The sequence below is a fragment of the Aquila chrysaetos genome, chromosome 9 (genome assembly GCF_900496995.4).
Source record: "Aquila chrysaetos chrysaetos chromosome 9, bAquChr1.4, whole genome shotgun sequence".
NCBI lineage: Eukaryota > Metazoa > Chordata > Aves > Accipitriformes > Accipitridae > Aquila > Aquila chrysaetos.
Genome location: NC_044012.1, coordinates 22,873,972 through 22,890,207, shown reverse-complemented (window position 1 = coordinate 22,890,207; position 16,236 = coordinate 22,873,972). Strand labels below are relative to the sequence as shown.

The 16,236-nt window shown below is 57.6% G+C and overlaps 2 protein-coding genes across 14 annotated transcripts; both read left to right on the top strand.

Moving 5' to 3' along the window:
* The first annotated feature begins 20 nt into the window (after positions 1–20).
* On the top strand, positions 21–10,390 carry ELMO3 (engulfment and cell motility 3). Of its 12 annotated transcripts, none has more exons than XM_030026735.2 (21): positions 21–404; positions 476–516; positions 637–709; positions 786–836; positions 1,321–1,490; positions 2,362–2,461; positions 2,571–2,722; positions 3,523–3,601; positions 4,248–4,298; positions 4,665–4,787; positions 4,968–5,099; positions 5,365–5,469; positions 6,016–6,124; positions 6,354–6,490; positions 6,583–6,746; positions 6,881–6,993; positions 7,255–7,359; positions 7,686–7,768; positions 8,027–8,107; positions 8,321–8,529; positions 10,303–10,390. In XM_030026735.2, exons 1-21 carry the CDS (start codon positions 327–329, stop codon positions 10,352–10,354), a joined length of 2,208 nt encoding a protein of 735 aa, XP_029882595.1. In that variant the 5' UTR covers positions 21–326; the 3' UTR covers positions 10,355–10,390. The 12 variants fall into 12 exon arrangements, 11 of the variants coding, with proteins under 11 accessions (XP_029882595.1, XP_029882596.1, XP_040982200.1 ...); XM_041126265.1 differs by having other exon boundaries at positions 220–404; positions 10,299–10,317; XM_041126267.1 differs by having other exon boundaries at positions 326–400.
* On the top strand, positions 10,318–15,950 carry TMEM208 (transmembrane protein 208). Of its 2 annotated transcripts, none has more exons than XM_030026747.2 (6): positions 10,318–10,403; positions 10,511–10,606; positions 10,699–10,758; positions 10,941–11,077; positions 14,378–14,462; positions 15,508–15,950. In XM_030026747.2, exons 1-6 carry the CDS (start codon positions 10,398–10,400, stop codon positions 15,643–15,645), a joined length of 522 nt encoding a protein of 173 aa, XP_029882607.1. In that variant the 5' UTR covers positions 10,318–10,397; the 3' UTR covers positions 15,646–15,950. The 2 variants fall into 2 exon arrangements, with proteins under 2 accessions (XP_029882607.1, XP_029882606.1); XM_030026746.2 differs by having other exon boundaries at positions 10,699–10,797.
* The last annotated feature ends 286 nt before the right edge of the window (positions 15,951–16,236 follow it).

Below are 16,236 nucleotides of genomic sequence, written 5' to 3'. Positions count from 1 at the left end.
CACCTCGCCGCAGCTGGTGCCTCCCCTCGGCTGAGCCCGGACGGAGGGGGTGCCCCCGAAAAGCGGGGTGCCGGCCGTCCCCCTCGGGGCCGGGCCCTTTCCCGGCGGGAGGTGGGTCCCGCCGAACCCGCGTCAGCTCAGGTGAGGGGGCCGGGCCTGCTCGGGGCTGCGTCCGGCACCGCCATCGAGGCCGGCGGCGGCAGGGCCTCGGGGCCGGCGGCGGGGGCCCTCCGGGAGGCGGGGAGGCGGCGGCGGCGGCGACCCGGAACTGCGGCGCGGCGGGGCGGGGAGCCGCGTCGAGCGGTGACGGTGCCGCCGCGGGAGCCATGCCGCCGCCCAAGGACGTGGTGAAGATCGCCATCCAGATGGTGGGAGCCATCCCGCAGCTCATCGAGCTCCAGCAGGTACCGCCCGGCACCCCCCAAACCTTCCCCGGACCCCGCAGTCCAGCTCATGGCCGCCCTCTCGCTTGCAGACCAAGCCCCTCGCCTCGGTGCTCAAGGACGTCTGCGACGCGTGAGTACCGCACCCGCCACCCGCCACCGGGTCGTGACAGCCCGCCACCGGGCTGCTGCCTGGCCCGGCGGCCACCGGCGCTAGCCGTACGGCGCTGTGACCGGCCACCCGTTGCCGCAGGTGGAGCCTGCCCAACGCCGAGCGCTACGCCCTGCAGTACGTGGACGGGCGGCAGACCTACATCACCGAGTCGGTGAGGTGCCCCCCGACCTCCCCCCGGAGCTGCCGGTGTGGCGCTCGCCGGCTCACTGGTTCCTTTCTCCTTGCAGAACCGCGGGGAGATTAAGAACGGGAGCATTTTACGGCTGACCACCTCCCCGGTACATCCCTCCGTCCCCCTGTCTCCTTCTCCGCCGCTTGCTCTGGTGGGATGTCCCCCGGCAATGGGGCGATGCGGTGCTCCAAGGCGTTTGCCGCCGCCTCGCTCCGTGACTTCTGGCTCGTGACGGCTCCTCTTGGTGCCTCAGACGCAGCAGAAATAACGCGGGGAGGAGACCTGTCTCAACCTTCATTCTCCCTCGGCAGAGCTCGGGGGAGTTTGAAGAGAAACTAAGTCATCTCGAGATGCTTTTGGACGCGTGGGCCAACTCATCAAGCGTTCTTAGTGTCGCACCAGCTTGACCTCCTTCCTCAGCTCCTCCTGGTCTCTGCTCTGGTGGCTTTGTCTCTCGGTCCAGCTCCTCACTGGGGCTGCTCTAGCCTGAGCCTCCTTCCAAAACTTGTGCTTAAGCTCTTCCAGCCTTCTGCAAGCTTCCCGCTGTCTTTCGATGAGCCCCTTTGGCTTGATTCTTTCCTTCCTGGTAGGACCAAGAAGCAGAGCGGTTGTACAGCGGGATCCAGAGCAACAACGCGGATGTGAAGACTGACTCACTGAAGAAGCTTGCAAGCCTCTCCCAAGACGTTACCTTCGCTCAGGAGTTCATCAACAGGAATGGCTTGAAACAAATCTTCTATATTGTGGAAGAAGGGAATGAGTGAGTATCAGGAGAGGACTTCCTTTGCAGTTCTTGACTTTTCTTCTCCCTTGCTAATGCTGCGTGAGCTCTCAGCTGGGCGTTGGCATGGACTCTGTTCGTGTTCCTGGCTTGTTGATCCCTGTGCTGCGGCATGAAGGGCAGCGCTGGTGGCGGGGCACTTGGCTCTGCAGGCGCCTTACCTGCAGGTATGTGGCTGTGTCTCCCCACACTAGCAGCCAGGGGAAGGTCCCCATGGGTCTGTGGTCTTGACTCCTCATGAATGTGCCCAGACTTGAACCTCCCATGCCTTCGCTGGCTGGGTCACCTGCAGCCTCATGGGTTTTGCTACCAGGAAACCTCCTGTGATAAGCCTAGCTTCTGCTGCTGCTCATTCCTGCCACCCCAAATAATCCCTCTGCCCTGAGGTTTTAGTTGCAAGAGATCTGCAGGCAGCTCGAGAAAACCTCGGTTGCCAAATACTACTGCCTACTCAACTTTTTCAGGATGTGATGGTGCATCTCCTCTGAGCTCCTATCTCACAGAGGATGTGGAGCCTAAAACCACACAGCATGTGTTTCTTGGAAGTAAAGAGAGGGATTTGGGGTGGCTTGGCTTTCCTGAGGGCTTGTCTGCAGTGATCTTTGTACTGTGGTAATGCAGCTTTCCACAAACTGTTGAACTTCCCTGCTTCAACTTCCTGGGATGACTAAGTGAGGGTCTGATTTCTTACCCAACAGTCTCTTTTTCCTTTCTTCTTCTGCTCACTGCTCTCTGCTTCTTTAGCTATTTCTAACGTACCCACCAATGTGCAACTGTACTCCTGTCTTACGGTGGTGACTGTGGGGTATCTGCAGCCATTCTCACTGCGTTTGCTTATCTGTCCCTCCAGTACAGGGGAGATGCTAGCTCACACCCTGAAGGCCTTCATGGAGCTGATGGAGCATGATTTTGTTTCCTGGGAGACTCTTAGTGCAGCCTTCATCAAGAAGGTAAGCACCTTCTGCAGTCTCCGCAGCCCGTGCCCTTGGAATTCCTTGTTGCCCTTGTCACCCAGGCTCAGCCTACTGTTGACGGATAACCATCCATTGTGTCTCGTAGATAGTGAGTTATGTCAATATGAACGCGGTGGATGCATCTGTGCAGCAGCTCTCCTTGTCTATCTTGGAGAACATGGTGCCTACCAGTCGCCTCCTCTTTGAGCTAGTTAAAAAAGAAGTGACACTGGATCGTCTTCTCACCCACTTGCAGGTGTAAGTGGAGAGGCCGGAGCACCGTTCGCCCACATCCCAAGGCTGGTGGGGATGAGGCGATGGGGGGGATTTCTCTGGGTCTTGCTGACTATCCCTGGCACAAGATTGTATTATGCCTTCCTAAACAACTTGTGGGAGATCAGCCTGTCCTGTCCCTGATGCTGGGGGAGGGGTGGACTATCCTGGAAACCATCCTGTTTCCAGGTCAGATTCCTTCATGTGTTCATTCATGGCCTGTTTCATTCCAATATCTTGGTTCTTTAGCTGACCGGCATTTTTTCTGGTGTTGGCTCTTCCTTCCCTTTCCCCGGTGTATTTAGGAGCAATAGTATGTTCCTTACAACTTGGGGTGGTGGTACTGTAATGAACAAATGGAGTTTGTTAAATCCCTCAGCTAAGGCGGGTTCTTCGTTCCCTCATCTTCCTCATACCACTGCATCTCTTCAGTTTGGAGGTTTTTCTTTCTTGAAAATGGAGAGGCTCATGCCCAGGGCTCCTGCCAGACAGGAGTCTGCTCTTCACCCTAGGTTCTCCTGCAGCTCCAAAATGCTGCACCCGTGGGTGTGTGCAGAGCAATATCTGATCCATCCATGGGTGCCCTGCAGGCACAGCTGCGGGTACTATCTCACCCCTGGCCCTGCTGTCAGCAGCTGCTCACTCATGGCTCTGGCCTCTCTGGGTCCTCCAGCTCCATGCAGTGGGGTCCAGCAGTGAAGTGGGGAGAGGACTCTGCCTTGGGGAAGGCAAGACCATCCTCAAAGCTGGTGACTCTCCCCATCTTCCTTCTCCTCCTTCTGCAGGACAAATGCCCAGCTGCAGCTGAAGGCGATGGCCCTGCTCATTGCGCTGCTGCTGGCTGCGACTGATGCTGAGCGGCGGGTAAGGGGCTGTTCTCTCCCTGCAGGCAGTAGGCAGGACCGGCTGATGGCAGGGTGATGGGCATTGCAGATCCAAGCACCACAGTGCTCCTGTCACGGGGTACTCTGACAAGAGGCCTCTGCTGTCTCACACCCCTTGGAGTAGTTTTTTGGGGGGATGCAAGATCTCAAATGACAGGAGAAGTAGCACGGCTGGTGGCGGCGCAGTGACCGTGATGGCCCAGACCCAGCACCTGGCACGTCTGGGCCATCATGGCTGGGCTCCCCATGACAGGATCTTGGGCAGCTGGGTCCTCCACTGCAGTGTTTGTGTTCTCTGGGATGCTGGGGCTGTGAGAGGTGCCTGGAGATGTTTAAAGTCAGCCTCCTCACTCTGCTTCTTCTTGACTGACACAACCTGTCCTGGCAGCCTGGTGGGGCAGGATCTGTTTGAGCCCCCCCGGTGTGGGCTAGGGCAGTGGAAGCTGGGGGCAGGTCTCCTGCTCACTGGTGTCACTCCTGAGACTGCCTGTTCCTTTCTGTCCCCACCCTGCCTGTGGCCCCAAGCCAAGCTCAGTGGGGATGGCGGGCTGCAAAGGGAACACAGGCTTTTTTGGGTGAGTGGTGTGTGGAGCTGGAGAATGTCTCACAACCACTTCCCTTCCTAGGACATGATGGACTACCTGAGGGAGAAGAACATCAGGCAGTTTATCCACAAGGTGAGGAGCTGGGTTCGTCAAGGGTCTGCTCTGTGCTTCGTCCTCTGTCGTTCCTCCCCAGCCCCTGTCCCCTCAGCCCCAGCCTTTGGTGACGGTGCCTGGCTGGGTTGCCTGCGTGCCCCGCATCCCTTCCTTGATGCCTCCTGTGGGTGCTGCCTCACTGGCACCCACATGCCCAGGGTTGCACCCCCGGCTGCCTGCAGTTCAGTGCACCCAGCTCTCACCCAACCCTGAGGGGAACTGCCTGCTTCCTCATGCCTCTTTGAGCAGCAGGACCTGTTGGGCGTTGGCTGCTGTTGGGCCCTGGGTTTGGAGGAACTGGGAGCAGCAGCCTGGGGGAACCTTCTCACTCGCAGTCTCCTGTAGAACATCATCCACAGCTCCGAGCCACTGGGGGATGAGATGGCCCATTATCTGTACGTGCTGCAGTCTGTCAGCCTCAACCTGTGTGAGCGTCGCATGAGGACCTCCATGGATCCCTACTCACAGGTCTGGGAGTGCTCTCCTTGCGAGTCTGGTCCTGGTCTCTTCCACCTGTAGAAGTAGAGACGGGTGAAGGTTCACCTTTGGGTGAACCCAGCACATTTGATTTCAAAATTTCAGTTTGTCCTGGGAGAACCTGCTTGTGTGGGGCTCACCAGCATCCCCTCCTCTCCACTCTCCCTCCAGGAACAGCGGGAGCTCCTCCAGTCGCTGCGCCAAACTGCCTTTGAGTCAGAGAGCGAGGCACCTGGCAGCAACTTCAGCACCGAGCGCCGGCGATCCCTGTGCGCCAAGGAGTTCCGCAAGCTGGGCTTCATGGTGCGTCTCCTGCTGCAAGCCCCATGCTTGCTCCACCAGCCGGCCTCGGCAGCACCTTCTGATGGCTCCCCTAAGCCTGGTGTCCCTGTTGATGCTGCTGGGCCACCACGCAGTACCTCCCTTCTGCTCCCTTGATACTCCCAAACAGCAAGTGCTGCAGAGCTGCTGGGACTCAAAAGGCAAACCCCGTGCTGCTTTGGGAGGACTCTGCTGCTTGGACAAGAAAGCAGCAGCTGAAAAAGTGCATCCTTTTTTGTCCTCCTAGAACAACAGCAACCCAGCGGAGGACCTCCGCCGTGCCCCGCCAGGACTGCTCGCCCTCGACAACATGGTGTATTTCTCCAGGCACACCCCCAACGCCTATAGCAGGGTGCGTGCACTCTCCCGGAGAACTCCCTGGCAGAGAGGTGCTGATGGATCTCCATCTTCTTTTCCTTTCCCTGTGACCTGTCCTCAGCCAAACCCAGGCGAGGATGTCCTTTTGGGGCAGGTGTCCTACTGGTGCGCCTCTTCAGATGGAGCCAAGTCCTCCCTGTTGGTAGAAGCAGCCATTTGAGGCCGGTGGCACTGAAGGGTCCCCATAATTTTTAGTGTTTTGCTCACAGCTTGATTTCCAGGCCTCGTTCACATCTGAGCAGACCAGAGCAACTTGGGCAAAACCAGCCAGTGGCTGCAGGGCATTAGCCACGTTCCCACCTGCTTTGCCTGTGATCAGCTCCCACACTGCAGCAGGGGAAGGAAGAGGCTGGGGCTGGTTTTTGGGGAGAGCTAACTACTTCTGTTGGGGATGGCTTAACCTGGGGGGACAGCTTGACTAGGAAGTTCAGGAGGAGTGTGGGATGTCTGAGCCCCACCGTTTGGGGAGCCCTCCAACTCCATGGTCTGCGTAACACGAGGCAATGGCCCTCTCCTCCAGTTTGTCCTCGAGAACAGCAGCCGGGAAGACAAACATGAATGCCCTTTCGCTCGAAGCAGCATCCAGCTCACCCTGATCCTCTGCGAGATCCTGCACGTTGGAGAGCCGTGTATGTGTGTGCTCCAGCTTGTCCATCTCCCTGCCCTGCTGCCTGCCAGCTGGCAGGAGTGGGGACAAGCTGCCAGGGCAGGGCTCTGCGTACGTGGGGCCTCCAGGCTCTGGCGTGGCCGACAGCAGGGGAAGGGGAGGGAGGGCTGGGAAATGTCCTGGTTCTCCTGGACACTGAAATCCCCTGGAAAAACTGGGGAGTCTGGCATCATTTGTCCTTCTCACTGCAGGCTCGGAGACGGCTCAGGCCTTTTACCCTATGTTCTTCGGGCAGGATCATTTCTTTGAAGAGCTCTTCTGCATCTGCATCCAGCTGGTGAACAAGACCTGGAAGGAGATGCGCGCTACCCAGGAGGACTTTGACAAGGTGCGAAGGGACGCTGGGGCCACAGGCTGTGCACAAATTCAGAGGCTCTGGGGAGCGTCACCAGACTAGGGGTGATGTCCTGGGCCCCGCAGGTGCTGCAGGTGGTGCGGGAGCAGATCACCAGGACCCTGTCCCTCAAGCCCACCTCCCTGGAGCTATTCAAGACTAGAGTGAACGCGTTGAACTACAGCGAGATCCTGAAGCTGCGGCAGACGGAGCGGCTGCACCAGGAGGAGACGCTGGCTGTGCCCGTGCTGTGAGTGGGCTGCGGGCAGGGAGCCGGAGCTGTGATGGGGGGCCGTGGTGGTGGGGGAAACACCGTGGGGCTGGGGAGGTCAGCGAGCACCAGTTGAAGTGGCCGTGCTCCTCTTCTGCTGGCTTTCGCCCCAGGGAGTTGCGTGAGAGGCTGAAGCCGGAGCTCCTGGAACTGATCCGACAGCAGCGCCTGCTGCACCTCTGCGAGGGCACCCTCTTCCGCAAGATCAGCAGTCGCCGCAGGCAGGGTGAGTGCCAGCCCTCTGCTCCTGGGCGGGGGACTCAGGAGGGGGGCACAGGCTTGTCCCCATGTCCCCTGCCACTGGGAAGAAGTCGCAGTTAATCTGTGGGGAGTAGCGTGCCTGGCTCTCTGGACAGCTGGTGTGGGCTAACCCACGGGGTGGGACCAAAAGTGGGGTGTGCTGATGAGGGAACAGCTCCGTCTACCCGGGGATGGGGACCTCAGTGGGGGGGAGGCTGAGCATTTCCCAACAGCCCTTCTGCCGCAGACAAGCTCTGGTACTGCCGCCTGTCACCCAACCACAAGGTGCTGCACTATGGGGACGTGGAGGAGGGGGTGGACTCTCCCCCCATCGAAAGCCTGCCAGACAAAAGTAGGTGATGGAGAAAAAGAAGGTGGGAAGGAGGGAGGGGAGCCGTCTGCCCACCCCCACTGTGACGTGCTGGGGATGTCTTAAGGTTGGAATTGCCCGTGTGCCTGGCCCAGTGCCCGCTGGTAGTGTGGGACTGGGAGCTGTGGGAGTTCAGGCTGGGGCGGGCTGGCTCTCCAAAGGGTGCTGCAGAGCGGCTTGAGCCCCCCAGCCCCTGAGTTGCAGATGGTTGTGAGCCCCCATGCTCGGGCTCTGTTGGCCTCTGAGTGCCGGGGACCTGGGGGAGAGGAGAGGAGAGCGGGCACTCACAGCTCCTCTGCTTGCCCCAGTTCCTGTGGCAGACATGAAGATGCTGCTCATGGGGAAGGAGTGTCCGCACACAAAGGAGAAGAGCTCCGGGAAGCAGAACAAGGTCAGCATCTCCCACCCTGTCTTATGCAGGGGCCCCAGCACGCTCCCCTCCCTAACTGCCGATGGTTTTCGGTGGTGGGTAGATGGTGGCAGGTTGGGTGGTTTCATGGATGGCGGCAGGTTTTTCAAGTGGCTTGAGACCTTTTAGGTCTCCCGGGGCGCAGAGGAGGCGGCTGGGAGGCAGCTCCTGCTCTGAACCCCACCGGGGCTGGGAAGAGTCCAGCCGAGAAGCTGGCTAATCCCTGCGCCGTCCCTGCAGGACGTCCTGGAGCTGGCCTTCTCCATCGTGTATGACGTGGAGGAATACTGCCTCAACTTCATTGCCCCCACCCGGTACGAGGTGAGCTCCGAGGGCCCGCTGGGGAGGCACGCTGTGGCCAGATGTCCTTGCCAGGGGACAGCGGGCGGGGAAGGGAGTTGTGTGTGCCCTCCCAGCCCCCCCCCCAGCCCAGCCTCCTGGGCTTCCCTGCGGTGGGAGCCGCAGTGGGGGGAGAGGTGGGCTCTCCGGCTGCCCCCGGCTGGTGCCAGAGTCACTCGTGCTCTGTTTCCCCAGTTCTGCCTCTGGACGGATGGGCTGAACGTGCTCCTGGGCAAGGAGATGACAAGCGAGCGAATGCAGACGGACCTCGACGTCCTGCTGTCCATGGAGCTCAAGCTGCGGCTCCTGGACCTGGAGAACATCAGCATTCCCGACACACCCCCTCCTGTCCCAAAGCCCCCCAGCAACTTAAACTTCTGCTACGACTTCAGCCACGCAGAGCAGTGAGTTCCTCCCTGTGCCCCATCCTCCCCCAACACCCCCCAAAATCAAACCCCTTCCTCCAGGCTCTGTCCTCCATCTCCTGCCCCCAGGTGCTGGCTGGGGGCTCGGGCTTGTGCTGCCTGCACCTTGCCCATCCCGGGGCAAACAGCCCACCCTTCCTTGCCTGTGTCCTGCCCTCCTGCGAGAGCACGGGGCTGAGCCACCGAGCGTCAGGCTCCTGTTCAAGGGGGGGTGAGCCAGTTGCTTTGCTCCCCTGCCATGGGCAGGCAAGACAAAATACTTTCCAGACAGCCAAACCCCTCTGTGGTGGGGCTGAGCCCCCCGCACCGCAGCCAGGCTTTGGGCAGAGAGGGCAAGGATACGGGCAGGAATAAAGGTACAGGCAGCCCTGGGACAGCTGGAGGGGAGGGGCAGCACTACAAAGGTACCAATCCGCACTGCCTGGCTCTCCCTGTCAGCATAGGGGATCCTTTCTTGACAAGAAAGTGGTTAAAAAAAGGATAAAACACCCCTTTCCACTCGGTTTGGCGAGCAGATGGCATCTCCAGAGCACGGTGTGCCTGCCCAGCCCGTGCCGCACTGAAACATTTTTCTGCAGAGTCCTCTGTGCTCCCACTCCCGGAAGGCGGGGGGGGGGGGTGTTCAGGGTCCAAGCCCCCGCTCTCTCAGCACCATTTCAGCTGGGCAGGGGCTTGCTGCTGCCGTGCCTGGTGTGAGGAGGAGACCCCTGGTCTGCCCTTGCTGCCCAACGCTTGTGCCAATCCTGGTGCCTTCCCCCGCCCCAGGCGGGTACTTGCACACTTCAGCCATGTTGCTGCACTACTGCACGACGACAAGCTACCTCCTCCCCGGCCCCCACGGCTCCCACCCCAGTGCCCCCACCTCCTCGTGCCTACAGCTTCTCCCAGGGGTGTTGCGGTAACAACTGCAGCCGCAGGTCGCCGGGGCTCCGACTGTGCCTCTGCCTCCCATGTACTGGGACAATAAACCACTTGTGGAGAACTCGGGGCTGTGTCCTTTCCAAAAGCTTGGGGAAGGCGTCAGGCTGACTGCAGGGCAAAAAAGGGCCAAAGCAGGCAAAAACTGGGACGGTGCTGTGGCACTGTGGGAGCTGCGGCACAGAGCGTGAAGAAGCCTGGAGGATGGCCAGCAGGAAGATTTTGTTCCTGTTCTTGAAGAGCAGGCACGGAGTCTAGTCACCTCTGAGGAGGGTGGCCATGGGGCTACAGCTAAGGCTGTTTCCAGCCTAGGAAGGCTTAGGAGCACTGCAGGTGGTCCTGGTAACAGGTTGGATGGGCTCAGCTCCTGCAGGCGGGCCTGTACCTTAGGCTTGAAGCTCGGAGAGCAGTGTCTTGGCTGTAAAGAGGCTGTCACAAGGAAAGATGAGGCTGGGGAAGGCAGGCTCTGTCTGCAGCCCCAGCTCTTGCCCCACGCCCCGAACCACCTCCCAGGAGCCGGTGGAGCTACTGAGGCGAGAGCAACGCGGCTCACTCGGCTTCAGGTCAGGCTTTTGATGGCTGTGCAGGACCCTGCCACGGGTGGGGTGCTGCAGGTAACCTTCTCCTAAGAGCCAAGGGGAGGTGATGGGCACAGGTGGGACAAGGGGCTGGAGGGCAGGGATGGGCACCCCAAACCCACGGGCTGCACTGTGGGGCCAAGGAAAAGGCCTCAGGGTCCCCTGGGGCCGGGAACCGCGGGAACCCCTCCCGCAGCAGAGGGCAGGGGAGGGGAGACCTGCGGGGACTGAGACCTTCCTTCCCTCCCCGAGGTAGGCCCTGGCGGCCAGGTATCAGGCGCGGCCCCGCCACTTCCGGGGGAGGGTGACTTCCGGTGTGGGCCGGAAGCGGAGCGTGGAGCCGGCGCGGCCATGGCGGTGAGTGGAGGGGCTGGGGGGCTGGGGGCCGGGGGCCGGGGGCCCGGGGCTGGGCGGGCGGGCGGGCGAGCGAGCGAGGCCGCTGACCGCCTCTCTTGGCTCCGCAGCCCAAGGGGAAGGCGGGTACCAAGGGCAAGAAGCAGATCTTCGAGGAGAACCGGGAGACGCTGCGTTTCTACCTCCGCATCATCCTGGGGGCCTCCGTGAGTGCGGCCGGGGAGGGCCCCGGTGGGGCATGGGGCCGGTGGGGAGGGCCGAGCACCGGGCCGACAGCCGTGCCGTGCTCTCTCCGCAGGCTCTCTATGCCATGGTGAACCTGGTGATCTTCTACCCCGCCGCCTCCGCCTGGACGTGGGTGAGCGCCCGGCCGGCTGCCGCTGCGGGCAGGGCCCCGGTGAGGGGGGCCTGGGGATGGGCCTGGCCCGGCGGAAAGCCGGCTCCTTTCCTGGTTGCCGCGACGGGCGAGGCCACCAGGCCCCTGTCTCCCTGTCCCGGGGGTCGTGGCTTTTGTGGCTGACAGCCGTTTTCTTGTTGCAGCTAGCATTCGTCTTCAGCTCGGTGGTCTACGGCACCAGCTACCGCTCCATGAACTCCATGGCAAAGCCGTCTTTTGCGGAAGATGGCAGCCTTGCTGACGGGGGAATTGACCTGAATATGGAGCAGGGGATGGCAGAGTGAGTGTCCACACCCGCACGAGTCCAGGTGAGCAGGACCTGCTGCCTGAGCGTGCACGCAGAGCCAGGAGAGGCCCCGAGGGAGAAGGCCAGGCCTCAGCTCCCACCTCCGCTTGCCCACTGGCACAGGCACAAGAGGAGCTGGAAGCCTGTAGCTGTTTTTTCCGAGAATGTACCTAAACTGTCCTCGTTACCTGAATGCTTGGCCTGGCGTGCACCAGTCGCGAGCTGCTGTGTGGGTATGTCAGCCTGGGACGGTCACTCCTTAGGGCTGAGGTACACAGGTAGGAGATCCCAAACAGTTTGTCTGGAGCAGCTTACAGCTGTCTTTCAGCGAAGAGACAGCACTGACCCTGTGTGTGCTTCTGCCACATGCAGAGAGATGTATTTTCTTTTTAAACCAGCACTGCAGGCAGTGCTTGACAGAGCAGAAGGGCGTGCACTGCCAGTTACCCCATCCTGGCTGCAGACTGGCCACGTCTTGAACTGTTCAATGCACTAAAAACATCCCCTCTGTCTTAGGCAGCTCCTCTCACCTCCTCAGCCTTTTCTGCTCCTTGTGCTTGTGCATTCCTCATGTCTGTCTGTCTGTCTGCAGACAGCGCCAAGTGTTTGCCTGTCCAGTGTTGTTGGTGCTGCTGTAACTCTCTTTTCCTCGGTCAAGGAGCACACAACAATAATTCCTGCAAAGCACTGTTAAATAAAATAAGGCGACAACAGTACCAAAACAACAGAAATATCTTCTAGGTTTATGTCTTTTCCAACAGCGAGCCTCAAACTAGTTACAGAAAACTGCTGGGCAGTCGTGGACAGGTCACGCTTTGCTCTCTGTCCTCCCTGCCCTCAGCCTCCCTTAGTTGGTCCAGCTTTTGCTGGGGTTCTTCAGCATGCGCTCAATGAGGTACCTGGGGTAGTTGGCCCTTTCCTTCCGATGCCCTTGGCCAACAGTTTAAGGTTTATCACCATCTTTCACTTGCTGCCAGGCTTTTGAAGAAACACAGTGGGGCTTTGTTTCTGGCAGAGCCCTCTGCATTGTGCCAAGCATTCTTGTGTGGGAAGGGCCACGTATTGATTTATATATTTTTTTTTTTTTTTTTACAAATTTTATTTCTGTAGCCAGCAGATGCCCGGGGATGTTATCAGCCAGTAGACCAACTTGTGCAGCACAGAACCTGCTGTCTGCACAGGATGAGCTCTCTCATCTTGTGTGTTTGTTAGTGAAGTAGTAAATTTGCTACCTGCAGCCAGAGTGACTCAGGTGTGCAGTGTAAGAGACTCAGCCGAGGGATGAGGTAGCTGGGAAGAGACGAAATTATTTCTAGCGTGATTTGTGAGCCAGGTGCTTTACACCCTGTTCATCCTATAGTGACTTCTTTTTCCTGCTGGTCAGCCGAGGGTTTTTCTCCCGTTTTACACTGTTTTGGCTCTCCTGAGTAGAAGCATAAAATATTTTGGAAACCTTTTTTGTGAAACACAACATGGGACAGTTGAGTAAGGAAAACACAGAAGTTTGATGTCATCTGAGGTATCGTCCTAGTTGTGGGAGATGCCTCTGGGAGATGTGTAAGGCACCGAGGCAGAGCGGGTGCCCCAATAACTGCCCCATGCATGTGTGTGTTGGTGCTCTCGGGGGAAATGACTGACAGGAGTTAGCAGAAGGATCCTGTTACCTGCTGTGAAAAGGTGTCAGGCGCAGTTGTAGTGCCGCTGCAGCCCACTTGCAGACATAGTACTTCCCTTGGTACCAGGCCTCCGAGGTTTTTTTGCCTCAGCAATACGCCCTTGGGGTGAGTTTTATGACACATCAAAATTAATTGATGCTTGTCTGAGGCACAGGCTGTGCAAAACACAGCGCAGCTTGAAGGCAGAGCTGTAAAAGCAAAACCTGCACAGCTGAAGTTCCCATCCTTACCCTGTACCTTTGTACCTGAGCCTGTGCAGAGCCCTCAGCCGTGAGAGTGCAAGTTTCATTAGTTTAACCCCATTGATATGTGAACACAAAGTGTTAACAAACACTTGGTGCCCCTCCGTTTCTCAGGTGAAGTGCTCTAAATTACCTCTCTGGGGATCAGGGAACCACTCTAGGCTAACGGTCTACTTTCAGAAAGCAGTGGATGTTTTCCTGCCACTCAGCTGAGCGTGCCACAGCTGATTAACACGTGCTGTTCTGGAGCTGCTTCTGGAACGCTGCAGATTTGATGGTGTTTCCCTTGTGCTGTCTGTAACTGAAACAGATGCTGTGTGTTACTTTGGGGTTGAGGAAAGCTGAGCTTGCTGGTCCCTGGGAGAGCTGGGTTTGGTGGGAGCGCTGCTGTGACCCCTCTGGGGCTGCTGGTGATGCATGAGATTTCTGAACCTCAGCATCACATCATAGAGCCTTTGCTGGATTCTGCAGCATCTTGAGTTGATGACAGTGTCCCAGCCCGAACTAGTTGTTTCTGGTGATGAACACCTAACATCACCTTGCTTTGTGCTGTGCTGCCGAGAACTAGACGAGCTATTTCATTACCTTTGCCTTTGTTTTCTTGACTTCATTCTTGGATGTGACTTGAGGGTTTCTTACTCCAGCAGATGATGATTTAATGGGAGCGAAGGAGCTGGCATTTTTCTAACCGTCATGGCACTCCCTGTGGCTTGTGTTGAAAAACCTGTTTACCTCTCTTGGGTGTCAGGTCCCCCCCCCAGGGTGGTGGTGGAGGTGTGGGCAGCTTGTTCCCCTCTGTAGCTGCTCTCAGCTCTGCCTCAGGCTGGCGTGGAAGAAGGAGTCGGATAAGCGGGAGGGGAGGGGGAGCCGAAGCTGTCTGTTGCTGTAGCTCGGCTTGCAGGTGATGGTGTGCTTGTCCTTGTAGCACCCCAGCCCTTTGGTGACCTCGAGTGTGTCTGTCAGCCTGTGAAATGCCACAGAGAAGATTCATGCTTCCCTTTAGTGCAGCCAGCCATGAGCAGCTATACTTTATGCCACAGTATGTATGAAATCAGGGGGTGCTGGCTGCTGTTGCGGGCTGCGGGGGTGGTGGTTTTGCTGCTGATTTCCACCCCCCTGCATTCCTCAGCTTTCTCAATGTCCCTTTTCAGAGGGAGCCTAGCTCTTTAACTCATCAGATTTATTTATTTTTTCTGTTTACTGCTCCGATGCTTCTAGAGTACTGCGTGTGGCAAAACATAGCTGCAGGGACAGTCCTTCAGTCGGGCCGGGCAGGGTCACTCCCCGGAGGCAGTGCAGATGGGCTGTGGTGGCAGAGGAGCTGGTGTGTTCGGGGGCTAGAATGGAAGGTTAATGTTTTGCTTTTCTTCCCTCAGGCACCTCAAGGATGTGATCCTGCTGACAGCTATAGTCCAAGTGCTGAGCTGCTTCTCGCTCTATGTGTGGTACTTCTGGCTCTTGGTAAGCTCCTGCGGTTTTCTTCATTGCTCTACGTTGTCCTTGTCTTTCCCTGTCTTCAGAGCTGAGAACTTTATCTATTTCATTTCATGGCGTCCTGTTTCAGCCCAGAACTGTTTGCTGATAAATTTTTTAATCTCCCTGTCAAATCTTGTTAATAATGAGGCTGTACAAGGGAAAGAAGTCCTGATCCCTGTGAGTCAACCACGCAAAAACCAGGCTGGCTTTGGCCTTTTTCTCTGGTCCTGTGAAAGGGCAACAAGAAACATGAGGCAGATCAAAGCCATCTTTGTACATAGAGCCTTTTTGTGAGCGGCAAACAGACTGTGCTGCTTCTTGTTTGGTTTTCTCAGTCATTCACCGGCACAAACTGAGGCTGGGAACTGCTGGATACTGTGGCGCTTGGTAGATCAAATGCTGTAGGCTTTGATTTCCCCTTAACACACCAGACTCTTTTCTACTCCAGGGACATTTGTCATGTGTCTCCAGCTAAAACTGCTTTTGCAGAAGGACAAAAAATCTCCATTTAAAAAAATCCCACAGTTGCTTTGAGTATATCCCACAAAGGTATATAAGGCAATCTTGGGAGCATAGAAAGTTACCTTGTTTCAGTCCTAACTCACAAGCTCCTTTCTAGCTGGCCTGGCAGAGGGCAGCCTGAACTCTTGACTATCCCCCGGAAATCATTCAGATCACATTTGTTTTCATTTAGAGAAATGTGGGTGTGTTTTCTGAAGGAGGGAGAGGCAGAACGTCTGGGCGGTTGGATCTTTCTGGGTAATTCAGACCTGATGCTGAGATTTCCATATATGAAGCCGAAGTGCTGTATACAGATGCAAGTTCCTAAACCATACAAAATCAGGCCATTTATTTTGGACACCTGCCACTGCCTTTGATTTCCGTGCATTCTGTGATGCCCCTGATCCAGCCTGTAAACATATTCCAGCTCCTTAGGCTTCCTCGGTAGGACCAGCCCTCCAGGCCATTGCATCACCCCTGCCAGAGCTGTCCCCAAAGTGACCGAGTTTGTGCCACACGTGTTTTGCAGGCTCCGGGGCGCGCTCTCTACCTCCTGTGGGTGAACATCCTGGGGCCCTGGTTTACAGCTGACTCTTCGCCTGCCAGTCAGGAACCAAACGAGAAGAAGCAACGCCGACAAGAACGCCGCCAGATGAAGCGCTTCTAGCCCTGGCTGGGGAGATAGATTAATGCCGTCTCTCATCTCCATGCTGTTATTTCATCAGAGATGTGACCGAAACCACCGCAGTAGCTATGTTACCCTCTGTCATTGCTGCCATTCCGCTAGAAAGGCCGCAAGAGACTTCCCTTGGTTGGTTCTTGGCGCCAGTCGAGGCCTTGCTCGTTGGGATGACAAGGGGGGTGATGCTGGGATGTGTGTAAATAACTTTTTAAAGCAGTGCTGTATCATGTTCGAGGTTGGGGATTGCAACGTTGGAGGAAGTAGTATATTAAAGAGCAGAGTCTAATTGACCATGCTGGCAGTGTCTTCACACAGGGGTGCTCGCAGAGTGGAGCTCTTAAAAATACCAGTGTGTTCTTGGAGACCTGGCCCAGAGGGAAGCAAAATCCCCGAAGACAAGTGGTCTTATCCCTTCCCAAGCTTGTTCTGTGCTGCCCTGCCTGCCGGAGCATTTGCACGCTGCAAAGGGGCTGCAGCTGCCCTGTGAGACCCGGAGCATGGGCAGCTGAGGGTGCTGTGAACTGGGCTCGCAGCCAGCCTTGGAGCTTTTGGGATTGAGCCTGGGCTCTCTGGAGC